The following is a 27,812-nucleotide window of genomic DNA, read 5'->3' as shown; positions in this document are numbered from 1 at the left end:
ACAAGCAGTGTTTGCCACATGTGAATTAAATTACTCTTATAATCAGAAAAAAATGACAAAGCTATTTGTTCTTTGCTACACAGATGAAAGTAAAGCAGAAAATAAGTCATTTGTTGTTAGGTTGGCCATTTACAGATTCTTATAGGGGTTCATAGAAAACTTTTAGGCATCATCTTATAGTCCTTCTTCAGTATGCCTTCAGTTTCCTGATAATCATGCTAGCCAATGGCATAAAAAGATAAGTAATACATCTTGACCTCAGTCTGCTGGATAGACAGACAGTTCTTTCTGGGTTTTTAACAACCGTCTTCTGGGCAGTGTGTCATCTTCTTCAGAGAGGAAAGGAATTTTCTTTAGAAATTCTGGTCAGGAAACAATTAATTCAACTGTGATTGTCAAGAAATGCTTCACAGAGTAATAGAAATAGTGGCAGTAATAATGACTTTTCTTTATTGAAGGCCAGGTAGTATCCTGAGTAGTTTCAAAAGTTCCAACAATCTTATGCATTAGATGTTATCATTCTCATTTTTATAAATTAGGAAACTGAGGCTTGTATAAGGAAATTGCTTAAGATCCATCAGTAAGGGGCAAAGCTAGGATTCAAATACAGGACAGCTTGACTTGAAAGCCTATGTTCTTAACCAGATACCAGTGGCCATGGCTGACTTGCATTCTCTTCATTAAAACATATTACCTATTCAGTAGATTATAAGTTGACTCACACTAGGCTTTCTTGGAAGAATGACATTTGATTTGCTTACTCATGGCTGTTGAAAATCATAAAGTTTTCTCATAAGGGAACCATTCATTAAAATATACATTGAAACCATTTAGGTCACCTGCAGGAGAAAGCTGACTCCATATTTGTTGTGTTTGCATTTAATTTACTCATGTAACTTCTAAAAGAAGTCAGAGAAGCAATTAAATTTTCTGACAGTTTTACAAGGCAGAGTTATAACTGGCCCATGTCACCAGTATGCTTTTGAAATATATTCCTGGTTTATTGATCAGTTGGCACTTGAATGATTTAACCACCCAGACATAAATATATAATGAGCAAAGTAAGTTCACCTAAGTTCAGAAAACAGACTGCTCTTTTAATTTAACTCTGTAAGCAGTAGCTATTTTTCACGAGGCAGAAAAGATTTTACATTTAAGTGGAGTTGCAGAGTACTTCACGATGATTTGATTCTGACTGACCCCTTGATACAGATTGAGTCTGAACAAGTGGAAATCTTCTGTGTGTCTACTGTGAAGGGGCAGAGGGAAATGAGCAGATATTTCATGAAGAGCTGAATCTGGGGTGGATGGAGGAAGAGGTGGTGTATGTGGAGAACAAAGGTCTTCTAGCTTCATGCTTTGCCATCTGGTGCATACAGAACTACTGCAGCTCACCGCAAGCCCAAAGTAATACTGTAGTGGAAAAAGAGGTAGTTACAGGGCCTTGGGGTCCTTTCTCTTTAGCTGGCTCATGAGGAAAGCAAACTAGACTAGTGCTCAGGAAGCTTTGTAATGATCCACGTCTGGAAGTGGCACACATCACTTTGGCTTTCATTTCTTTGATCAGAACTCAGTTGTAGGGAGACTGAGAATTGTATTAAACTGTGTTTAGGAAGAAAGATAGTACAAGGTATATAGAAACACAGGTCTATGGAAACTAAGCAAGCAGAAAACAAATTAAGGCAATTATTAACTCTAGGAAAAACAGTTGTACAAGGAGAGGAGTAAACTAAAGATGATAACACCAAGTCCTCAGTTTTTTCACATGTTAATTTTATTAAAAATTCTATCCAGTAAATATGATTGTAATTCCCATTTTACAGATAAATGGTTATTTCACCAAAGTATTGATACCACAGTGTTTATCGAATAAATGCGATAGGGAATGAAGTTAGTGGAGTAAGAGCCAAATATCTTCTTTTATAGTAGGAAATAATAATGTGGAAAGAACGGCTATATTATAATTTTGAACATGACAAATTTGAACTGTGCAGGTCCACTTATATTCAGGTTTTTATCCAGTAAATATGTACAGTACTACCTCATTTGTGCTTGATTGAATCCATGGATGCAGAACCTTGAATACTGTGGGCTGACAATGGGACTTGAGCATCCACAGATACTGAGGGATGACGTATATAGTATCTAAAATTAACAGTCAAGTTACAGCAGTATACACATAGTGTTTAGAAATATAGAGGTAAATATCAGTAGAAACAACTAGAAAAGTTGAAAATCCTCAGGGTGACCTATTCAAATATAGGGTGTGGGGTTGCCTTCATACTCTTGCACTTTCTGAACTATGTTGATATAAAAATAAAGTACTTGGTCTAAGAGATGCTATCAAGAGAGATAAAATGAAATGATATGAAGTGGTCATCATTTATACCTCTATTCACATAGAACTGAGATGGTTTTGTAAATCACTAAATAATGGAGCCATACACTGAGAGGGAACTAAGACCAAATGTGTGAACCTGGGTTTGCCCTAAACTCTGTTGGCCGAGTCACTTAACCTTTGAGGATTCGCTTCCTTCTTGTTTTAGTGAGAATGATGCTCTCTTCCAGTTACTTTAACTTCTAGATTTCTATAGTTCTAGGTGTTAGACCAAGTAATTTTTGTTTTTAAACAGTAAGTCAATGTGACGGTATAGGCTACAGAGCTACCTTTGAAAGCAGCTGGCTGTTAAGTCACAGCCAACACCTTGTTTTATGCTTCCCAGATCCATATACATATGTACTTGTAGATTTTTTTTTGGAAGGGGAGAGGTTGCCAGGTTTTATTTTTCTGGCTCCCCAAGATGATGATTTTAATTTGTTGAGATTTCCTACTGATAGATATTGATTATATAAGAAGTATATGCATTTATTATCCACTTACTACTTCTAAGTGCTGGTCATGAAATCATGGTTATCTGATGTGACCATATCTATTCTAGGTCCAGTGGCATTGCAGAGCACGGATGGTTGCGGGAGCCAACTTCTACATTGTTGGACGAGATCCTGCTGGCCTGCCCCATCCAGAAACAGGGAAGGATCTTTATGAGCCGACTCATGGCGCCAAAGTGCTGACCATGGCCCCGGGCCTGATCACCTTGGAGATAGTTCCCTTTCGAGTTGCCGCTTATAACAAGAAAAAGAAGCGGATGGACTACTATGACTCTGAGCAGTAAGTTTTACATTCTCTGCATAAATCTGTAAAACACCGTGTGTTCTAAGCTGTTCCTAGGGTTTAATGTATTGCCTCATCTTTACAACAGTTTACCAATGGCAGGCTTTGTTGTACCAATTTCGGAGACGGGCAAACCAAAGCAACTAATTTCTCAATACTTTAGAAGTTAGAAGTGGAAATAAAAATTGAATCTGGTTTCATGGTTCATGATCTTAGGAATTTTGTTGGGAAGTGTTTAAGGCAGTGATAACATTTCCGTCTGCCTTATAGAAGCAGTCTGAGGACTCAGCGCTGATTTTGCTAGTAAGCGCAAGGGGTCTATGTAATAAGAGAGTTTAATTAATATTTGTGCAGTCATTGTGTGACAGGCACTGTCCTAATTGCATTATAGGTATTAAGTTAATACTTGTAATTAATGCCCTCTACTAATCCTGTGAAGTAGATGCAGTTATCCCCATTTTGTAGATTGGTAGTAAGCTGAGGCATACAAAGTCCAAATACTCTTGTAATGTCACAGATCCAGTGAACGGCAGCTCACTGGATATGCTGACCACTAAGAGTGCAACTTCATTCTTCAAAGATCTTATAAGGAGCAAAAAATGAACAACCTTTTCATGCAAATTATTGATAATATTGAGCATGTATCTATCTTCTTTTGACTGGCAAAATTTTATTAGTTGCTATCTATAGATAATATCCATACAGACATACCTCGAGATATTGTGGGTTCAGTTCCAAACCATTGAAATTAAAGTGAGTAATCTCAATAAAGCAAGTCACATAAATTTTTTGGTTTCCTAGTACAGATAAAAGTTATGTTTACATATACTATAGTATATTAAGCACACAGTAACAGTATTTCTAAAAAAGCAATTTACACACCTTAATTTAAAAAACTTTATTGCTTAAAAATGTTAACCATCCTCTGAGCCTTCAGTGAGTTGTGATGTTTTTGCTGGTGGAGGGTCTTGCCTAGATGTTGATGGCTGCTGACTGATCAGGGTGGTGGTTGCTGAAGGTTGGGCTGTGGTAGTATCTTAAAATAAGACAACAGTGAAGTTTGCCACATCTATCAACTCTTTCACTAATGAGCTCTCTGTAACACACAATGCTGTTTAATAGAGCTTCTTTCAAAATTAGACTCAGCCCTCACGAACCCTGCTGCTGTTTTATCAGCTAAAGTTTATGTAATATTCTAAATTCTTTGTTGTCATTTAAAAATCTGCACAGCATCTTACCAGTAGATTCCGTCTCAAGTAACCACTTTCTTTGCTTATTAGAAGCAAGTCTTTAGCCATTTAAGTTTTATCGTGAGATTGCAGCAATTCAGTCACATCTTCAGACTCCACTTCTAATTTTAGTTCTCTTGCTGTTTCTACCACATCTGCAGTTCTTTCCTCCACTGAAGCCTCGAACCGCTCAGGTCACCCATGAGGTTTGGAATTAGCTTCTTCCAAACTCCTGTGAATGTTGGTATTTTGACCTCTCCCCAGGAATCACAGATATTCTTAATGGCATCTAGAATGGTGAATCCTTTTCAGAAGGTTTTCAATTGACTTTGCCCAGATCCATCAGAGAAATCGCTATCTGTGGCAACTATAGCTTTGTAAAATGTATTTCTTAAATAAGAAGACTTGAAAGTGGAAATTAGTCCTTTATCCACAACATTAGCAGGTGTGAAAATGACATTAATCTCTTTGCACACCTCCATCAGAGCTCTTGGGTGACCAGGTGCATTGTCAATGAGCAATGTCAATATTTTGAAAAGAATCTTTTTTTCTGTGCAGAAGTTCTTAACTATGGGCTTAAGATACTCTGTAAAACCATGTTGTAAACAGATGTGCTGTCGTTCAGACTTTGTTGTTCCATTTATACAGCACAGGCAGAGTAGATTTAGCATCGTTCTTAAAGACACTTGGATTTTTGGAGTGGTCAGTGAACGTTGACTTCAACTTCAAGTCATCAGCTGCAGTAACCTCTAACAATAGTCAGCCTGTCCTTTGAAGCTTTGAAGCTAGGCATTGACTTCTCCTCTCTAGCTATGAATGACATCATCTAGATGGCATCATCTTCCAATAGAAGGCTGTTTCATCTGCATAGGAAATCTGTTGTTTAGTGTGAAAGTGTTGGTTGCTCAGTTGCGTCTGGCTCTTTGTGACTCCATGGACTGTAGCACACCAGGCTCCTCTGTCCATGGAATTCTACAGGCAAGAATACTGCAGTATGTTTGCCATTCCCTTCTTCAGGGGCTCTCCAGGGATTGAATCCAGGTCTCCTGCATTACAGGCAGATTCTTTGCCATCTAAGCCACCAGGGAAGCCCATTGTTTAGTGTAGCTACCTTCATTAATGATCTTAGCTAGATCTTCTGGATAACTTGCTGCAGCTTCTATATCAGCACTTGCTGCTTCACCTTGTACTTTTGTGTTATGGAGATGGCTTCTTTCCTTAAACCTTATGAACCAACCTCTGCAGGCTTCAGACTTTTCTTTTTAAACTTCCTCACCTCTCTTAGTCTTCACAGAATTGAAGAGAGTTGGGGCCTTGCTCTGAATTAGGCTTTGGCTGAAAGGATTATTGTAGCTGGTTTGATCATCTATCCAGAGCACTAATACTTTCTCCATATGAGCAATAAGGCTTGTTTCGCTTGCTTGTCATTCATGTGTTCGATGGAGTAACACTTTTAATTTACTTCAATAGCTTTTTCTTTACATTCACAACTTGGCTGCTTGGCACGAGAGGCCTAGCCCATCTCAGTTTTCAACATGCCTTCCTCACTAATAAGCTTAATCATTTCTAGCTTTTGATTTAAAGTGAGACATGTGCACTTTTGACTTGAAAACTTACAGGCTATTGTAGGTTATTAATTGACCTGGTTTCAATATTGTTGTGTCTCAGGGAATAGGGAGGCCTGCAGAGAGGGAGAGAGATGGGTGAACTTCTAGTTACTGGGGCAGTCAGAGCACATACATTTATTAAGTTCACCATCATTATATGGGCATGGTTCGTGGGGCTCTAAAACAATTACAGTAGTAACCTCCAAGATCACAGATCACCAAATATAGTAATAATGAAAATGTGTGTGTGTTAGTCACTCAGTCGTGTCCGACTCTTTGCGACCTCATGGACTGTAGCTGTCTAGGCTCCTCTGTCCATGGGATTCTCCAGGTAAGAATACTCGAGTGGGTTGCCATTTCCATCTCTGATTTTAAGAAATAGGTAATCCAAAAAGGAAGAACCAATTGCAAAATACAGGACTTTAAGAAAAATAATAAACATGAAATATTTCATAGAATTTTGAGATGGAATAGACCTTAGGTATCCTTTAGACAAGCCATTAGTTTTATCAGTAGAGAAACTGAATAAATTCAGCCAAGAGTGCATTAATTAAGTCTTCTTCTCAACTAAACACCGTTTCTCTAGCCCTCTGTTTCTCTTATTATTTATTTAGATCCCAATTAGAAAATTTTAAATTTATATTTATTTTAACATCTTGTTTAATTTGATCTAAAGACTTTTCAGGTCTTTTAATCACTGATTCTGTCACCCTCGCTGTATGCTAATTAAATTTTTAGATTACATGACTTTCAAGATTATTATTCAAGTCATTATAATAGAATTATTAAACTAGACTTCGTAGAGGACAGAACTCACTAGTAACCTTATGATGTACCATTCAGCTTCCGTTAGACATTGTATTATTCAGTTAAATACAAATCCTCAAAATTATGTTAGTTTCCAGCTCCCATTTTTATCATGTCTACAAAGATGATTTCATTTGCTAGGTTGAGTCTCTGATTTTGGGGGAGTGATAACAGTGATAGATTAAATATTTTTTAATTATTATTATTGTAGGATTGGATTCTTTAAGCGCAGAAAACAATTCAGTAATTATTGAATGTGTCTAGGGATTACTCTCTTATGATCTCTTTTCCTTGATTTTAATTCTGTTACTAGTGTTGATCCTACACATACAAATTCAAGTCTCTTTTCTGTCCTCCCTCTCTTCTTCATTCTGCCAAAATGATGTTTTTTTCCTTCCAAGATTTTTGCTACTTTCACTTTACTGATCAGTTTCTTTCTGTTCAGAATTAGATCTAGAACAGTTTCCCCTAGAAATGTCTCTATTTTGTTATGCTAGAGTCAGAATAGCAAAAGAGCACAGACTTTGAAGCCCAACGGAATGGAATCACATTCTTGCTCCAGCACCCCTGTAGCTGTGAGACCTCAAGTAAATCACTGTCCTCTTTCTGCCCTACTTTCCTCAGCTTCAGAAGGGGGTGTAGTGATCGTGCTGTATGTATGTATCTTCATAGAGTGGTTAAGGATCAAATCAGTTCATATATGTCATTTGCAAACAATGTTAACTGGAACCTAGTAAGTGCTAGAAATGTGTATATTGTTATTGTATATATAATATATATATAATGAAAAATTATAAACAGTTGTGAGGATTATCAAAATGTGACACACAGACACAAAATGAGCAAACACTGTTGGAGAAATGGTGCCAGTAGACTTTCTCAAAGGCGGGGTTGCCACAGACCTTCAATTTGTGAAAGATACAGTAAAGTGAAGTGCAGTAAATGAGGAAAGCCTGTAGGCAGTACACCCTCTAAGTTTAGAGTGGCCGTGTGAGGCTCTAGAAGCAAAAGTTACGAGTGCTAGCCCCATGCTTGCCGAGTGACTTGAGATTCCTGTGTCATCTCGGGCCTTGTTTCTATATCTCCAGAATGGCGGAAGTGGATGAACTGATTTCCTTCTAGCTCAAAGTCTGTAGTTCTTTCCAGAATCTGTAGCTCCTAGCTATTTTCTGTTAGTAGGAGCTTCATGTTTTGTTGATTAATACTTACTTCATGCAAATTGTACCTGCTTATTTAGTACTCTTGCTTTTTTAGTATAAATTACACGTCAGGTTGAGCAAGTAGTTGCCTCTTAGTTTCCCTGAGGATTGGTTCCAGGACTCCTGCACAGATACCAAAAGTCTTCAGATGCTCGAGTCTCTTATATAAAATGGTGTAGTATTTGTATATGGCTCACACGCATTCTCCTGTGTACTTTAAATTACCTCTAGGTTATTTTTAATACCTAATACAATATAAATGCTATGTAAATGCAATATAAATGCTACATAAATTATATGTATTGTTGCCTGCCCATGATAAATTCAAGTTTTATTTTTTGACTTTTTGTGTTTTTGCAGTGTCAGTTGTTATTTATCTTCTTTCATTTTTGATTTAGTTTATTTGGATCCTTTCTGCTTTCCTCTTAATGAGCTTGGCCAGAGGTTTATTGATTTTGTTTACCCTTTCAGAAAACCCACTCTTGGTTTTACAAGTTTACATTTTGGGACTTTCTAGAATTCTCTTCTCGCCCCCTGAATGTTTTCAGTCAGAGGTGGTTTGAATCCTTGGATGTAGAAACCATGGATATGGAGGGCTAGCTCTATTTTTTAATTTTTGTTTTCTCAGTTCATCTCTACTAATAGGTGCTGATTGAAACTTAAGTCTTACAACTTCTCATCTGCGAGAACTCATCCTTTTTTCCATGACACTATACAGTTGACTCTGCATTCAGGAATAATGCTGATCCTAACCGCACGTCCTCATTTAATGTGGCCTTTTTTGTAATGGTTCAGACAAGAAGGAAAAAGAAATTTTAAAAAATTCTTTTGTTTCTGAAAGGGACATAAATTCTGATGTCACTTAATAAAATAAGTTACCTGCAAAAATAAATATTATTGATAACAGTGGAACTTGAGGGATTTGTTGGCTTCTCGTTTAATGACAAGTAATTCTGTAGAAAAATGCACAATCTTAGATGATAGCAGACTTTTCTGAGCAGTGGACTCTAGAAAAACACAGGAAAACCCCATGAGTCAATGAACAGAAAAGGCTTATTGTGTAACTGATTTGGGGAAATGTGAAAGCACTCCTGACTCTGCTCAAATGGCCTTGGTGTGGAATTCAAGGCAAGACCCACTCTAGACCATTATTTTTGTTTTTTAAACAGTTTATTTATGTATTTTAATTGGAGGATAATTACAATGTGTTGATTTTTTTTGCCATACATCAACATGAATCGGCCACAGGTACACATGTGTCTCCCTCATCCTTAGCCTCCCCTCCCACATCCTTCCCCACCCTACCCCTCTGGGTTGTTTCAGAGCATGGGCTTTTGGTGCTCTGCTAGACCATTATTTTCTGAAGATCTGAGTTGTGGCCCAGGTTAGGGTATACTGCAGAACCTCACTATGAGAAGAATTTGCAATAAACCAGAAATGTACCATTTTTACCCTTGCACAAAATTAGGGTTTGCCAATCACTGGAAATCGTTCTAAATCATGGTGAGTTTTGTTTTGGCTTAAAAATAGATGTATGTGTCTCTGTGTGTATTTATATATGTATATGTATGCATATGTATATAGACTTACATACATGCATACACACATATTACAATTTCACTGTCTGAAAAAAAGTGCAGCTATAAAAGCAATGTGATGAGTTTTAAAGGGTCTTTTTCTACCAAAGAGATGCCTTAGAAGGTTAAAGAAAAATTTTTTAAAGAAAAAGCAATTAGAGTAAACTTTAAACTATGTTACTGTTTAGGTGATTGAAGTGAAAATATAAACTAAATATTAAGGAAACCAAAAAAGCTTCAGATATGTCCTTTTGTGGTTCAAAACATGTAGGGTCACTGTCAGAGATTTTAATTTTCTTAGTCTGGAGAAGATTACCTATTGGCAATTCTTTTGAAAGCTCCTCCTGCCGTTGAGAACCCCCACTGAGGGTAGGCTTGGTTTCGTATAAATCAATAGAATGTATAGTGCTAGGGGTGGAATGCTGGACAGGGCAACCCTTCACTTCTCACCCAGCATGCAATTTATTTGTGTGGTTTATGTACAAATGTTATGAGTGAAACCTCATTCTGAAAGTAACAATTAGTCACTTACAGAGTAAGAGATGAGAAGTAGAATTGTTCTGCAGGTGGCCAAATACTTAAAACTTAGTTGAGTTTGCATTTTGATGAGTTAAGGAAGCAAAACTAGAGTTGAGCTTTTACACTTCTTGTGCAGATGTGTTTTGTTACTGTGGTTTCCTTGCATGATCAGTTGATTTAATCACATACAGGGCCATAGAGTCCATCTGTATGTAGTTGAATGATGTGCTGGGAAGCCCTTGATAACTTTCATGTTTTGTTAAGCCTGTGTAATATTGCTTTAAGTCTCTCTTTTAATCATTCAAAAGCTAAATAATTACATCAGTTCTCATAAGATTTTCCAGTGATGAATTCTATATTAGTTGCATGACTGGCTCATTTTCTTGGAATTTTTTTTGAGTTACTAAATCTTAATAAATTGTAACTTGGGAAGCTTTAAAACTGCCTTAGTTTTCTAATTTTTTATATTCCTGTTCAAGTATATTAAGTTGATAGGAATATGTTGGAAAGTGATTAAAATTTTGTGGAAAGGCGATAGTCTTTGATGTAGTAAGAAAACACGGTTATTAATCATGCACATATGAGGTTGTCTTATGTTTGATTAATGGATGTTATTCAATGCCAGCTTTTATGTAATTAATGATTTTATAGCTTTGATTTGACTAAATACCAGTGTAAGACAAGGCTTAGGGATTAAAAAAAACAAACTTCATGAAGATTACAGGAGAGAGATTATTGATAAGAATTATGATAAAAATCATCTGTTTACACTTAGGAACTTAAGTAGGTTCATATTAGCTGTAATAATGACTCAAGGAAATTTAGTTTTAGGACTATAAGATTAAAGCCCATTCTTTCAGCTATTACAAACTTTTAGAGATAATTCAGCTATTTGTAATTTTTTTCTCCTTTAGCAATAATTCTTCTTTGTATTTGTATAGGTTAATACAAAATTTTGGTTCATATTTTTGAAACAGCAGCTCACCAAAAAGAGAGTGCACGTGAGTCAGAGTGCCTGGTGGAAATGGGTCAGTGAGGGAACAGGTAGACATAAATGTTTGCTTTTGGTTATTTCCATGTTATCAGTAGAGTATTTCTTTCATATTTTCAATTCTGAAGTGTACCTTAAATCATGTACTACTACTACTGTCTTTTTTTTTTTAAGCATTCTACTTATAGACATCCTTCAAGGCTTTTCTCATATATTCTTCACTCTTTTATATACTTTCCACAGGAGAGCTCACCTGCTCTAGTGGTTTCTGTGTGGTGACACTTAAAGCTATTCCTCAGTGTTTCCAAGTTGCTAGCTATGTTAACTTTCTATTGCTCTGTAACAAATTAACACAAATTTAGTGGCTTAAAACAGTTCCCATTCATAACCTCACAGTTCCTTAGGTCAGAAGCCTGGGGTGGCTAAGCCAGACTCTCTGGCCCGCCTAGGCTCATATCTGAAGCCTCTGGAAAGAATCAACTTCCAAGATGCTGTTGTTGGAAAAATTCAGTTCCTACGGTTATAGGACTGAGGGTCTCCGTCTTCTTTCTGGTTAATAGCGGGATCATGCCCTGCAGCTCAAAGCCACATTGTGGCTTTTCCTTGTGGGCCCCTTGATCTCAGTGTTAGACCCTCCCTCAGGTCAAATCCCTGAGGCTTCAAATCTCTGACTACCTCTGTCGTCTGAGAACACTCTTTGCTTTTAGAGGGCTTGAGTGATTAGGCCTCTTAATTAATTAGTTAGACCCACTCAGATAATTTCACTGTTTTAGGTCAATTGATTAGTAACTTTAATTACTTCTGCAAAATTCCTTCTGCCATATAAGGACATATCATGGTAGTGACACCTTCATGGGGTGAAGGTCATGAAGGCCATCTTAGAATCCAATCTACACACTAATGGGTGTTTCTGCTTAGATTTCATGATGTTATTTAAAATATCCAGAAGCAGCTTTACCTTTCCCTTCATATATCTCCAAATCCTAAATTTCCTTAGTTATTTGTTCTCATTATGTAGAATCTTGATGTTCTTTATTCTTTCACCTCACTCTTCACACCCAAGTCTTGTCATGTTGACCCCTGAAATATTTCCTGTGTGAATTCTTTTTTCTTTCTTGCTGTGTAGTCTTTGCCACACATAAATATTTCTGTTAAAGTACTGGGGAACTGTCTGCCATTAATTCATAAAATGTTTTTATTGATTTTGATGTTTCTTTTGAAAATTTGTGGAAGTCTGACAGTAATTGCATGTATTTGCCAATGAGTCTTGTCCTGTGCTTGTACATTTTTCACATACTTTATGGCAAAAGTTTCATTTTTTTATTGCATAGATTCATGGCAGATAGATGGGGAAACAGTGGAAACAGTGGCTGACTTTATTTTTCTGGGCTCCAGAATCACTGCAGATGGTGACTGCAGCCATGAAATTAAAAGACGCTTACTCCTTGGAAGGAAAGTTATGACCCACCTAGATAGCATATTAAAAAGCAGAGACATTACTTTGCCAACAAAGGTCCGTCTACTCAAGGCTATGGTTTTTCCAGTGGTCATGTATGGATGTGAGAGTTGGACTATAAAGAAAGCTGAGGCAGAAGAATTGATGCTTTTGAACTGTAGTGTTGGAGAAGACTCTTGAGAGTCCCTTGGACTGCAAGGAGATCCAACCAGTCCATCCTAAAGGAGATCAGTCCTGGGTGTTCATTGGAAGGACTGATGTTGAAGCTGAAACTCCAATACTTTGGCCACCTGATGCGAAGAGCTGACTCATTTGAAAAGACCTTGATGCTGGGAAAGATTGAGGGCAGGAGGAGAAGGGGACGACAGAGGATGAGATGGTTGGATGGCATCATCGACTCAATGGACATGGGTTTGGGTGGACTCCAGGAGTTGGTGATGGACAGGGAGGCCTGGAGTGCTGCGGTTCATGGGGTCGCAAAGAGTCGGACACGACTGAGCAACTGAACTGAATAATTATTAGACAATAATAATAAATATTATTTTTATTGCACAGGGAGTTATTGCATAACCATTAACAGATAAGGTCTCCTTTAAAATCTTACTATACCTTTGAATCATAGTTAATGACAGTACTATGTATATTTTTGAAAGTCAGATTATGTATTTTACATATGCTGTATCTTGTCTTAAAGTCAACATTTACGTTGAAATTAGGATAAAACTTTCCAACTTTGCTATTCTTTTATTCATTTATTAACTACATATTGATCTTTACTACATACATGCCCTTGCTAAGTGTGGGCACCGTGGTTGGAAACAAGCTTGATTTATTGCCTTAATAGATATAGGACTTACATTCTGGAGAAGACAGACAATAAACCACTAACAACACAGTTAACTAAGGGTCACATGTGCTTTGCAGAAGACTTGTGGCAAGCTCAGCTAACAGTTATCTGACCAAGTCTGGGTTATCAGGGATGGATTCCTGCAGTAGGTGACATTTGGGCTGAGTTCCAAAAGATGAATAGGCATTCATACCCTTGATAAAGAAGGAGGTAATAAACTGTGCCAAAGCCTTTGACTGTGTGAATCACAACAACCTGTGGAAAATTCTGAAAGAGATGGGAATACCAGACCACCTGACCTGCCTCTTGAGAAACCTGTATGCAGGTCAGGAAGCAACAGTTAGAACCGGACATGGAACAACAGACTGGTTCGAAATTGGGAAAGGAGTACGTCAAGGCTGTATATTGTCACCCTGCTTATTTAACTTATATGCAGAGTACATCATGAGAAACCGTGGACTAGAAGAAGCACAAGCTGGAATCAAGATTGCCAGGAGAAATATCAGTAACCTCAGATATGCAGATGACACCACCCTTATGGTAGAAAGTGAAGAAGAACTAAAGAGCCTCTTGATGAAAGTGAAAGAGGAGAGTGAAAAAATTGGCTTAAAGCTCAACATTTAGAAAACAAAGATCATGGCATTCGGTCCCATCACTTCATGGCAAATAGATGGGGAAACAGTGAAAACAGTGGCTGACTTTATTTTTTTAGGCTCCAAAATCACTGCAGATGGTGACTGCAGCCATGAAATTAAAAGACACTTACTCCTTGGAAGGAAAGTTATGACCAACCTCGACAGCATATTAAAAAGCAGAGACATTACTTTGTCAACAAAGGTCTGTCTATTCAAGACTATGGTTTTTCCAGTGGTCATGTATGGATGTGAGAGTTGGACTATAAAGAAAACTGAGCACCGAAGAATTGATGCTTTTGAACTGTGGTGTTGGAGAAGACTCTTGAGAGTCCCTTGGACTGCAAGGAGATCCAACCAGTCCATCCTAAAGGAGATCAGTCCTGGGTGTTCGTTGGAAGGACTGATGTTAAAGCTGAAACTCCAATACTTTGGCCACCTGATGCGAAGAGCTGACTCATTTGAAAAGACCCTAATGCTGGGAAAGATTGAGGGCAAGAGGAGAAGGGGACGACAGAGGATGAGATGGTTGGATGGCATCACCAACTCAATGGACATGAGTTTGGGTGGACTCCGGGAGTTGGTGATGGACAGGGAGGCCTGGCGTGCTGCGGTTCATGGGGTCGCAAAGAGTCAGACATGACTGAACTGAACTGAACTGAATAGCGTTCTGGACAAAGAGATAAGCACTTGCAAAGGTGCTGAGGTGAGAAGACCCAGAGGGTTTGGGAAGAAGGCCAGGGTGGATAGGAAAACGGAATGAAAGGAGCAGGATGAGATAGGGACTAGATAAAGCAGTTCTTTGAAAGGTACAAACTGGAATAGATTTTTAAAAGATAGTGTTGTTACAGTGTACATTAGATACTCGGAAGTTCAAGTTTTTGATAGAAATTAACTAAAAATTCTGGATAAAGGAAAATGTTTTCAGAAAAACATTATGGCACTGATAAAATGATAAGAACTGTTAAGGGTAAACTATTAAATGAAAGTTAGAACTTCTGTTAACTTGAGTGTTGAAGTTGCTTTTGCCCTGGTGAACCTAGCGAACTTGAGTGTTGATTTCCGTGGTCCTGACCAGGGTGGGGAGTCAAACAGGAGACACCCCGGTTAAGCTGGTGCTCCCTCCCACCTTAGGTGTTTAGAGGGAACCCGAAGTGAACCCCACCCATTCCTCTACCCTGAGAGACTGGGCAGAGCACTGAGTTTTAGGCTCAAAAGCTCGGACCTGCTCAAATGGGCCAAACTCAGATTACCTTATTGTTGTTGCTGTTGTTTAGGCACTGAGTCATGTTTGACTCTTTTGTAACATGGACTGTGGCCCGCCAGGTTCCTCTGTTCCTGGGATTTCCCAGGCAAGAATACTGGAGTGGGTTGCTATTTCCTCCTCCAGGGGGTCAGGTATCAAAGCCCTGTCTCCTACATTGGCAGGTGGGTTCTTTACCACTGAGCCACCAGGGAAGGCCTCGTATTACCTGGATTATATCAGAAAAAAATCAACAACCCGAAAACCCTCAAGCTGTGAAATCAGTTTTTGGTGGTTCTTAACTGGGCATGCCTCTTGAATATTCAGCAGAAGCAAATGTATACTCTCACTGGATTATTACTCCCTTGTCCTTAAACCTCAACTTATTCCCACAAATAATTATACAGGCTTAATAGACAGTTTAAGTCAAAAATGATAAAATCTACAAGGAAACAGCACCAACAAAGAAAAAAGCAAAAAGGAAACTACCTTCAGCACAGGCAGGTCTGCAAAGACTTCACATACCAGAATTATCAGGTGTGGATTACAAAGTAACTCTATTTGCAGTGTTTATTAAACACAGACAAGTTAGAATCTACTACTTGGCACTTAAAAGTATAGAAATGACCTAGCAGTATAGAAGAGAGATCAGTGGGAGGGAGATCATTGTGGAGGTGTGCATTGGCGCAGGCAGCAGTTAATGAGGTGATGGTTTAGGCAGCTTGCAACATGGAGACTGGCAGAAAGACAAGTAGGCATTCCCAGGAAACGTCTTATTTGACTGAATATCTGATAGGAGCTGTGCTCTAGCTTTTATTTAAAGAGTTTTGAGGGGAGGAAAACATGATGAATTAAGGATTTTGGTAAATTAGTTTGAGATAATTAAATTTTTCACGTATTTCGATTGGTCTTTGGTTTGGAAATAAAAATGATTAAATGTGTCACATATGATGCCAACCAATGCTTTTTGGTTCCTGGAAAGAAAGCCATAAACAGCTAATTATCTGGCTTTGAGTAAATGATTTGTATTTGAAGAGAATTCTTAGTGTTTTGATGTACACTGTATTATATATGAGTTTCTTTCCAGTTAGATGAAAGTTAATTAGTCCCCAAATAGTTAATTAGATTCACTTATAAGTTACTACCATCATCTTCAATTCTGTCAGAGAAGCTTCTCTTTGCGTCTCTGATTGCTTATCATCTAATTAGCATTTTTTTAAAAAGCCAATTGAATTGAACATGAACTTTTGAAAGATAAATGCGAAGGGCCCCCCTCTGACCCCAGCTTCTTGTCTGTCTGAACAACTTGTTCTGGTGGCTCTGATGGTTGCATATGTGAGAGACAGCAGATGGTTGTAAAGATTTAAAATCTTCAACAAGTGGCCACGAGTTGTTGTACTTTGGAGTCGGTCAAGATGCTGGCCATATGTAGTTAGTGTGTTGTATATGGGACAAGATGCTGCGCCCCAGGGTCCCACATAGTCTGATGGTTGGTGTGCCTTCTCCATCCTTGTGTCCTAAAACCCCTTCCCCTTTGGTTGTTTTTTGCTTTGTGTTTTATTGTTTTTTGGAGAGAGAGAGTGTGTGTGTGTTTTAGAGGAGGTGTTCTGTCAGCTGTGGATTGTAAGAATCTGTGACCAAGTGGTTTTGAAAAGGAAAAAAAAACAGACCTGCGTTTCTTTTTTCAGGTGCCATGGATATCCATTACCTAGTATAATTAGATGGGCTAACTGGAATTGCTTTGCAGTGAAAGCCTGTGCTGTACTTAGTTGCTCCGTCGTGTCTGACCCTTTGCGACCCCAGGGACTGCAGCCCACCAGGCTTCTCTGTCCATAGAGGATTCTCCTGATAGGAATACTGGAGTGGATTGCCTCATCCTCCTCCAAAGGATCTTCCCAACCCAGGGATCAAACCCAGGTCTCCGGCATTGCGGGCAGATTATTTACCAGCTGAGCTATGAGGGAAGCCCAGTGAAAGTCTTAGGTCCTTTGTTTAGTAGCCTGACCTGCTTCTGGCAGATTCCTGATTACTCACAGGTAGGGTTCAGAGCTAGTTTTTAGGTCATTCCTGGAAGAGCTCAGTTTTTACTTGGTTTATTTTTTTCTGTAGAAAGCTATCCATTCAAAGCTGTGATTGTGGAAACTGTGATTAGATTACAGATAGTGACTCTTGTGTCAAGTCCTTGCACCTGACTTCTGATAAAAAATAAAATCCTTGTGTGATGGATAGAAGTACAAGTATGAGGCAGAGGGAAATAAATGTGTTTTCCGTAGCCAGGGTGGAGTGGAAACACCAGCTTGTGGAAGCAGAAACTCCCATTTCATGTGATGAAGAAATGCTTGGGGCATGCGGGGCAGATGGAGTGTGAAATAGGGTCAGGAAAAGATGTACCCAGGGACTGTGGTTTTAAAGTGCAATTTCAGAAGGAATGCAAGCCGACTTCTGGATTTCAGACTCTTTGGCATTCTGAGGAAAGAAAGGACTTTAATTGGTCTGGCTTTTTTCCTTTAATCACAAAGTCAGGACAGAGTCATTCTGCGAGCTGCTCCTTCATTTTCTTTCTCATTGCCGATCAGGAGCAGGCACTTTCTACACAGACATGGGGTTTCCTTTTTTGAAATCAAAATTTTAAATTGATGTGGCCAGAAAGATCTAGGGTCATAATTTTCCTTAATGAGGCTTATGGAAGTAATTGTTAAGTGAACCTCCTAAGGAACAGAAACATTCAATCAACTTTTGTCAAATGATTGTTAGCCAAACTAATCAGTTGTACATTGGGTTCAAATGAGAATTTTTGGACACAGTTGGAGAGATCTGGACCCCTGCAGGCCCTTGACTTCCTCTCCAGGTGCTGCTTTGCTAAGCTCTGTCTGGAAGGTAACCTCTCTGGCTTGGAGATAAAGTCACTTAACTGCATTGATGGATCTTATTATCAGTTCCTACCACACAGATTCTGGGTGCCTCTCAGGAGATGATCTTACGTCTTTATTGAGAAGGTTGAGACCATCTTGCATTAACCACCTCATCTCTTGCTAACTACAGATCATCACTATTTCTTTTCTTCATTCTTCACTCTCCTTGTCAGAGCTTCTTTCTCTGTGTTCTTCATCACAGACTTTCTTTTCCAGCTTTCATTTCTTTGCTGTTTCTCTCTCCTGGCTTTCATCCTCCTCCGTTTTATCATTCTTGCCACTTATTTTCTTCTGCCTATATACATAGTAAGACCTCCCCTTTCCTTTAAAAAAAAATATTTTCTCCACTCTGTATCTCTGCTGCTTTACCACTTCATCTCTTTCCTTCATCATCCACTTTTGTTGTTGTTCAGTTGCTCAGTTGTGTACGACTTTCTGCGACCCTATGGGTTGCAGCACGCCAGGCTTCCCTGTCCTTCACTATCTCCTGGAGTTTGCTCAAACTCATGTCCATTGAGTCGGTGATGCCACTAAAACCATTGATTAAACACAATTTAAATTTTGATTCATTTATCCAATGGATTTTCCTCTGTCATTGTCATCTTCCTTAGCCCCTCTGTGGCCTTAACATAAATTTTACTTTTTTCATGAATCATCACTTACATTTTTTACTGTTCTTCAGTATACTCTAATGACTGTGTAACTGTACTCAGGGATGTACATAGGTTACTTAAACCTTCAACTGTCATCATTTACAACATTTTTACATAAAACAACTTTAAATAACTGTATTTATGCATAATGTTTGCAGGCATCTCCAGTTGTTTCCTTTACATAGATCCCTAGAAATCTAATTATTAGTTAAAACATACCTGGCATACCTGTAGAAGCAAGGGCCACTTGGCAGTTTATTATTTCACTCGATTCCCAAGTTAACTCCACAAATAGCAAAGTGGAGAAGGAACAAACATACAGTCACTGATGAGGAGTAAACAGGACTTGTGATCTGGTGACTTGAATGACCTAGAACTCTCTCTGGGCTGTTGCTGCTGCCTAGTTGGTCCTCTTGTTTGAGGGAAAGGTTGAAATTACCAGTAGACACTGTCTTAGCCATAGGTGCTCTGTACTTAATGGTGTAAGGGCTTTTGTGTGTTTTGGAGGTATGAAGGTGAAAAGAACTAATACTGCTTTTGTGTAATACCTTATCAATGGAATAATATTAATCATTGCTGCTAAGTCGCTTCAGTCGTGTCTGACTCTGTGTGACCCCGTAGATGGCAGCCTACCAGGCTCCTCTGTCCATGGGATTTTCCAGGCAAGAACACTGGAGTGGGTTGCCATTTCCTTCTCCAGTGCATGAAAGTGAAAAGTGAAAGTGAAGTTGCTCAGTCGTGTCCGACTTTCAGCGACCCCATGGACTGCAGCCTACTGGGCCCCTCTGTCCATGGGATTTTCCAGGCAAGAGTACTGGAGTGGGGTGCCACTGGGTTGTTTATTATTTTTCAAGTTCTAATTTTTCTCTTACTGTTCCAAGATGCATTTAGCCTTTCAGATTCAGACTGTCTAAAATTTTTTCAATAGGTGCTAGTTAAATTAGATATTTTTCTAAAAAAAAAAAATCCTATTTCTAAATTTTTAGTTTCCAAGGATTGGGGAGGAGGGAAGGAAATGTGTATGGTTATAAAAGGGCTTTCCTCGTAGCTCAGTCGGTAAAGAATCTGCGTGCAATGCAGGAGACCCAGGTTCAATTCCTGGGTTGGGAAGATCCACTGGAGAAGGAAATGGCAACCCACTCCAGTATTCTTGCCTGGGAAATCCCATGGGCAGTGGAACCTGGCAGAGTACAGTCCATGGGGTCACAAGCGTTGGACATGACTTAGCGACTAAACCAACAATAAAAGGGCAATCCAAGCGCTCATCGTTTTATTTTGTGATTTTTGATACTGTGATGTTTTTTGCTCTGTGACAAACCTGAAATCAGGTTTAAGTTTATAAGTATTACATTTCATCTAGATCTTTTTCATTAAACTTCTCTACCATGAACAGAAGGAACAAACTTTTTTTAAATTTCACTATTTACAAAGTTTTTTAAAATGTGACATAATTTTCTTTTTTCTCTCCCTTTCAGCCATGAAGACTTTGAATTTATTTCAGGAACACGAATGCGAAAGCTTGCCCGAGAAGGCCAGAAACCTCCTGAAGGTTTCATGGCTCCCAAGGCCTGGGATGTGCTGATGGAGTACTACAAATCCTTGGAGAAGGCTTAAGCTGTTCACCCAGTCAGTTCACCTTTGACACCACATTGAGTAACAAGAGGGGACCATGTAGTTACTGTTGGCATTTCTTTGTGGCGGTATCTGTCCAGACATGCATCCCCAAAACAGACCCTTTTTCTTAAGTGTTAACAGCATCAGTTTTGTCTACCTTATGAGTTCTGTTCTGAACTAGTGTAACACACTCCTGGTTTTAATGTATCTTTTCCAACTTATTATAGTTATATTCCTACAGTACAGTTTTAAAACCTTGTCTTTTTTATTATATTTATGCTTCTATCTTACCATTTTTTCAGGCTCTTATATCAGTTGTAACCAATAGTATACACATTGAATCTCACTTTTCATCTCTTGAAAAAAGAAAAAAAAGATCCACTAAACAATAAACTTGGCTAGATCTTGTTTTGGGAATTTTACAAGACATCTGTAGCAATTAGATTTTTTTTTTTTCCTACAGTGAAAATATAAACTGCTTTCTTCCTTCCCCTCAGCTATTGATCTCTTAACTGTTATCATCTAAAGTATATTAATATCTATGTAAACTCTGAATGAACTTACTTTATTCAATAAAGTTAAACTTTTTGGCTTCTTATTTATGTGGTTTTAAAAAAATATTGTTTACACATACTTACCCTTCATGTGAAAAAGTTTCTGATGGAGAAAGAAATCTAATAATTACTATAATCTAATAATTAGTTCCAAGTACTGTTTCATAGTGAGTTTTTAAGTGGGAAAATAATGATGCATTCTCAATCCATCCAACACCTCAATCTGTTTTCCCAAATATCTCTCTGATATTCTTAGATATCTCAGATGGTGGTACTGGTAGCAGAGACATGATGGAGGGATGTTAGGGTTTGCCAGTCAGTTCATCTGGAGTGGGGGACAACATATCGAGTTTCCTTTTGTATAATATCGTGAATACTCAAGTCATGGTTTCATGGTGGCAGCGATGGAGTCAAGATTCTGGGGGCAGTGAGTATCCAGTGGTGATGGCACCCATGCTATTGGGGCCTCCTGGGCAGTATTATCCTATCTCAGATATTCCAGTGGAATGACCTTGGTTGAGTCCTCTGCTTCTAACCTTTCATTCCTGACCACTTTCTAAGCCTTATTCTCTTGCCTTTTCCATCAGTTCTATAAGATACCCAGCAGTTTTCCTATATATTCCTTTGCTGCTTAAATTATCTGGACTTCCTGTTTACCAAGAGCCCTGGTCATAACAGGTGGCATGTGAATAAAAATGTGTATTTCACATTAAAATCTGGATACTGCTAAATTGAAGCTGATTTTTACAGTTAACGTTTTTTTAAAAGGTTTATTACTTTATTTTGTTTCTGACTGTGCTGGGTCTTCATTGCTGTGCATGGGCTTTCTCTAGTTGCAGTGAGCGGGGGCTCCTTTTAGTTGCAGTGCTCAAGCTTCTCATTGCGGTGGCCTCTCTTGTGGAGCATGGGCTCTAGAGTGTATGAGCTTCAACAGTTATGGTGCGTGGGCTCAGTGGTTGAGGCTCACGGTTCTCTAGGCACTCAGGCTTCAGTAGTTGTGGCTGCAGCATGTGGGATCAAACCCATGTCCCCTGCATTGGCAGAAGGATACCTAAGCACTGACTGCCAGGGAAGCCCTACTGTTAACATATTTTAAATGTTTAAATACAGAGAAAAGAATTTTAGTTCTTGGCACTCAGAAAACTTACCCTTTTAAAATTACAAAAATATATTCATAAAATCAAGATGAGAACATGAAGAACAGAAATCAATGGCAATAAGGTAAAATGTGGTTGGAAAATGTAGTTTTGTGTTCTATCATATAATTGTCGTTGCTTAGTTAGTCCCATTGTGGTATTTGCCTTCATCCCACCAGAGAGGCACATGATGAAAACATGATTCTAGGACCCTGTGTTCTTGGAATTGGCCAGCCACCTGTGTGTTTTGGAAAGATGGAGAAGAAAATAAAATTACCCAGTGATTTCTCCAGTCCACAGGTTGGTATGTGTGTTTTTAATCTACAGTTATGATATATGTAGAAATTTTATTTTTTCCCTTCCAGTTCATAAAAATGAGCCCAAAACAATCTTTAAAACCTCAACCCTTACACCAAACCTCTCCTGCCAAGTGGTCTTGGAAATCTCAATGCCATTTTTATCTATCCATCAACTGGAAAAGTGAATGGAAAAATAATTATTTTTTTCTTGAAGGAAGTAAAAGAAAGTGCAGTCATCTTGGCAGAAATATAATGTTTTAAATCTGTCAATTCTCTATTCCACTCTGATAATCAAGACCATGGATTTGCATTTCATTTCCATCCAAGAGGAAAACAATTATGTGTATCTCTTGGAAGTTAGCATTTGAATACTTTATCAGGAAAAATTCAGAAGTCATGCTTCCCACATATGGTATATTTTTATTAGCACATGTGTATCCAGGGCTGAGTTGGCTCATGAAGTAAGGAAGTATTTGCCCACTGGGCTTCTTTATGTGTGGGTACTCAGAGGGTCTGTAAGCCTCGTTGTATTTCTGTGGATTCCATTTCCTCCTCCACACAGTCTTGTCTTGGATATAATTATATATAAGTTGTGCCAAACGCATTCTGCCCACCTTGCTCAGTCAGTCTCTCTGGACTGAGGTAAAAGCTGGGCTTCCTAAAGGTAAGTACTTGAGGACTGTAATTGAGTAGGGATGTGTTGAGATTGGAACATTTTTTTCCTAATTTCCCATTTTACCAGATTCTTAGGAAAATGGCATCAGAGTTTAAGGCTTGGATTCAAGGAGCTGAAATTAGAAACAGGGAAAATCTCATCATGGACCTTTATCTCCCAGACTTGCACTAGCACTGAGCATCTATAATGACTTACCTTTGTTAAAAAATTATGGTTACCAGAAAAGGAAAGGCGGTAGTGGGGGTGGGGAGAGGGAATAAATTGGGTATCGGGGATTAACAGATACACGTTACTACAGAGAACTGTATTCAATGTCTTATAATCTGTGACAGAAAAGAATCTGAAAAAAAAACCATATGTACATATACATGTGTATATAACTGAATCTCTTTGCTGTACACCTGAAACATTGTGAGAGTTGGACTATAAAGCTGAGTGTGGAAGAATTGATGCTTTTAAACTGTGGTGTTGAAGACCCTTGAGAGTCCCTTGGACTGCAAGCAGATCCAACCAGTCCATCCTAAAGGAAATCAGTCCTGAATGTTCATTGGAAGGACTGATGTTGAAGCTGAAACTCCAATACTTTGGCCACCTGATGCACAGAAGTGACTCATTTGAAAAGACCCTGATGCTGGGAAAGATTGAAGGCGGGAGGAGAACGGGATGACAGAGGATGAGATGGATGGCATCACCGATTCAATGGACATGGGTTTGGGTGGACTCCGGGAGTTGGTGATGGACAGGGAGGCCTGGCTTGCTGCAGTCCATGGGGTTGCAAAGAGTTGGACGCGACTGAACTGAACTGAAACATTGTAAATCTACTATACTTCAATTGATAAAACATGTCCACTGAAATGAATTAGAACACTGACTTGCTCTCTGCTTTGTTTCTAACAGCTCTAACTTGTCCTCTTTGAGAAGTCTTCTGTCTGAGCGTATAACCACTTCTATTGCCCAAGAGAAAGTATCTGTTAAAAAGTAAACTGGAGCCTTGCTGCACAGATGGATCCTCAAGAAAAAAGCCAAACGCAAGAGAGACAGTTCTGTCTGACCTGTGACTGGTTCACCCCTTGACTGCCCAGAGTCTGCCCCGAGTGACTTTGAACCTCAGTGTGTGACTGGTGCTATTTTGTGTGATGTAGAGGTACATCTGTATATTCTACTTAGGTTTGCAGTTCAGCAAATTTTACTTTTGATAAGTTGAGGGCAATTCCAGTGGGCTACACACTTGGGCTACATGGCCATTAAGAGAGTTTTGAGGGAAAAGCAAGTTATAAGTTAAGTTATTTAGGAGATGTATAGACTTAAGTGGAGACACAAGTTTAAAAGAGTGTAGTTTTGTCGTTAAGAATTCAAGCTCTATGGAGAACAGTGGAGAAGTTTCTTAAAAACTAAAAATAGAGTTACCAGCAGGTTTCCCTGGTAGCTCAGATGGTAAAGAATCCACCTGCAATGTGGAAGACCTGGGTTTGATCCCTGGGTTGGGAAGATCCCCTGGTGGAGGGCATGGCAACCCACTCCAGTATTCTTGCCCTGAGAATCCCATGGACAGAGGAGCCTGGTGGGCTACAGTCCATGGGGTCACAAAGAGTCGGACGTGACTGAATGACTAAGCACACAGGGCAATCCCACTCCTGGGCATATATCTGGAGAAAATCATAATTTAAAAGGCATGCACCCCGATGTCCACTGCAGCACTATTTACAATAGCCGGGATATGGAAACAACCTAAATGTCCATTGATAGAGGAATGGATAAAGAAGATGTGATACACATATAAAACGGAATATTACTCAGCCATAAGGAGTGAAATAGTGCCATTTGCAGAGACATGGATGGATAAAGAATATCAGAATGAAGTAAGTCAGAGAAAAATACCATGTAATACTGCTTAATATGTGAAATCTAGAGAAATGGTAGAGGTGAACTTATTTTCAAAGCAGAAATGCAGTCACAGATGTAGAGAACAAACTCATGGTTACCAAGGAGGGAAGAAGAGGGTGGGATGAATTAGGAGCCTGGTGCTGACATATATACGATACTATATATAAAATGGATAACAAATGAGAACCTCCTGTATAGCACAGGGAACTCGACCGGGTGCTCTGTGGTGACCTAAATGGGAAGGAAATATTAAAAAAGACTATACAAGCGCTGCTCTTTATTATTATTTAAAGATGTAGTTTGTTGGCCAAGCAACAACACAGTGATACCAATATTTATGAGACTAGACCCTGTAATCTTTGCTTTGTAATACCATTCTCTAGCCCACTGAGCAAAGCAGCTAAATATACTGTGTTAGATACAAATCTGCTGCTGCGGCTGCTGCTGCGTCGCTTCAGTCGTGTCCGACTCTGTGCGACCCCATAGACGGAAGCCCACCAGGCTCCGCTGTCCCTGGGATTCTCCAGGCAAGAACACTGGAGTGGGATGCCATTTAGATACAAATCTAACGGCAGTCAAAACACAGTATCCCTGTGTTAGCCACACTTTCCCCTCACTTTTCCCCTGTGTCCAGCTTCTCCTATGTTCCTAGATTAAGAAAACAAGTACATTTTTGCAAAGAGAAAAATCAGAAAAATACATACATTTGCTTAAAGTAAACATAGACCAATCCTATGAAAAACTTATAGTACCTTGGGAAAGCATCATCCAGAGAAAGATCAAGATGAGAAAGGTCAGTTAATTAATAAAGATCAGTTTATTCTCAACATTAATAAAGAAGATCTGCTTTAATTAACTTGGTCATTACTTAACGTTAAAGCTGCATCTTACAAGTGTTAACACTTTTCATTTAAAAGTTCTCTTATTGATATGTCTGATAAAGCATAAAATCTTAAATATATTTAACTTTTAAAATTGAACTATAAGTGGTGTTTCATGTACTAGAGAATTTTTTATATCTTCTGTAGATAGGAATAAAGGTATTAGGAATATGAAGTACAAGAGTGTATACCATTTCCCAGAGGAATTTCAAGGAATTTTTTTCCTATTTGTATAGTCAAAAGATCTCATAGCTAAGAGTAGGATGATGAATAAATAACGAATAGCATAAAATTTAAGTATATCTTGAGTAAACAATAAAAATCATAATAGTCGCTAACATTTGCTAAGTGCTTACTCTTTTATTTGCCAGACACTGTGCTAAGTCCTTTACATGTTAAGAAAGGAGAAGAAAATTTTTTTCAAAGAATTAAAAATTAACAGTAAATTTTTGTTAGAGAAATTGACATTAAAAGTTAACTTTGATAAAGAGGTCGAGTATAAGATAAATGTGCAAAAACCAAAACCACATAAATGTGCAAAAATTAAAATCTCTGTATTAACAATAATTGACTACAAATGAAAATGTCTAATGGAGAGGTCATCAAGAGGACATGACTGCCAGGTGACCTGCAAGCTGGATGCGGAAAATCAGAGATGCCTCGTCTCTATTCATCCTTGGAATGTACATTCTCCTCACCATTCCCACAGCCAGAGCCATTTCAAGGATGCAGCCTTGAGAGGGAACGTGTTGTTGAGACCATCTGGATAGTATGCGGGCTGAACTCTTTTAAGGATGCTGACAAACTCAAGTTTCTGATGGGTGGGTGTGGAGCTGTACTCATTTCACAGCCTTTGGAGACAAGCCTCCCAAGTTAAGTCCCGTTGCTTAGTAGGACTGGCGCCTAGTAATCAGGAGTGGCTGCCTCATTCCTCTTTCCCCACCCTCTGTGTTCAGGAGCCATTTTTAGACTTCACCTGGGAAATTCCTGAGTTTGTGAACCAACGGTGTCCCAATAATGACAATCAAACAACCTGTAAAATACTTATGAACAAAATTAAGAAGAAAAGAAACAGGGACTACTTGAGTAAAACTGTGTAATCTTATGAAAAGTCATAAAAGCAAGATCTAAAAAAGTGGAACAGTTTACCATGGTCCTAGGTGAAAAAATATAAAAATGTCAGTCTTCCAGAATTCATGATTTTAAGGCAATTAAAACCTTAATGAATTTTTTAGGGAGGGGAATGAGATAAAATTTTATCAGTTCATTTGGAATAACAAATACCAAAAAGGCAAGATAATTGTAAGAGGAGAGAGGAGACAACTTACCTACTGACTCAAAGATTCAGGAAAAGTATTAGGAGTTGTTTTAAGCCTTTGAGTTTTGGGGTGCTTTGTTATACAGCAATAACTGATTAAGACAGGCCTTACAGCTCACGTATCCTAACTCAGTTGTACTCACCTGAGGACAGGGCTGGGGAAATTTGAGTTATGGTAAAGGTAAAAAAAAAAAAGCAAACTGGAGTAGGACCTAGAAGCCTTATGATTAGAAGAATAAATGATAGAATCAATTAAAATAGCAGTGGCAAGATAGAAAACAGAACTAGACAACAATGTATATATAAAAAAGGACTGTTCAGTTACAGAGCAATAAAATAGAATATATCCTTGATAAAATAAATAAATAAGCATAGTACTCTATACCAGGAGTTGGCAAACTATGATCTGGCTTGCTGCCTTTTTTGTAAACAAAGTTATATTGGAGTATAGCTACACACATTTAAGAATTCTCTGTGGTTGCTTTTGTGCTCTAGTAGCAGAGCTGAGTAGTTGAGACAGAGATTCGATAGCCTGAAAAGCTGAAAATGCTTATCATCTGGCCCTTTACAGGAAGAAATTGCCGACCCCTGCTCTAGGCTGATAAT

At 38.6% G+C, this 27,812-nt stretch overlaps 1 protein-coding gene across 6 annotated transcripts in view; it reads left to right on the top strand.

Annotated features, from left to right (window-relative positions):
• PAPSS1 (3'-phosphoadenosine 5'-phosphosulfate synthase 1) overlaps positions 1–21,056 on the top strand; it is a 108,962-nt gene extending 87,906 nt beyond the window's left edge. For all 6 annotated transcript variants that reach the window (XM_081552040.1, XM_081552111.1, XM_081552237.1 and 3 more), the window contains 2 exons: positions 2,940–3,169; positions 20,320–21,056. In XM_081552040.1, the coding sequence (XP_081408166.1) occupies positions 2,940–3,169; positions 20,320–20,458 (369 nt within the window). In that variant the 3' untranslated portion in view covers positions 20,459–21,056. The remainder of the gene's footprint in view (positions 1–2,939; positions 3,170–20,319) is intronic.
• Positions 21,057–27,812: the final 6,756 nt, after the last annotated feature.

Source organism: Giraffa tippelskirchi, chromosome 1 (assembly GCF_054371585.1).
Source record: "Giraffa tippelskirchi isolate mGirTip1 chromosome 1, T2T-mGirTip1v1.2.pri, whole genome shotgun sequence".
In the NCBI taxonomy this organism is placed as follows: Eukaryota; Metazoa; Chordata; class Mammalia; order Artiodactyla; family Giraffidae; genus Giraffa; species Giraffa tippelskirchi.
The sequence above is the reverse complement of the archived record's forward strand: the minus strand, read 5'-3'. Positions and strand labels throughout refer to the sequence as shown.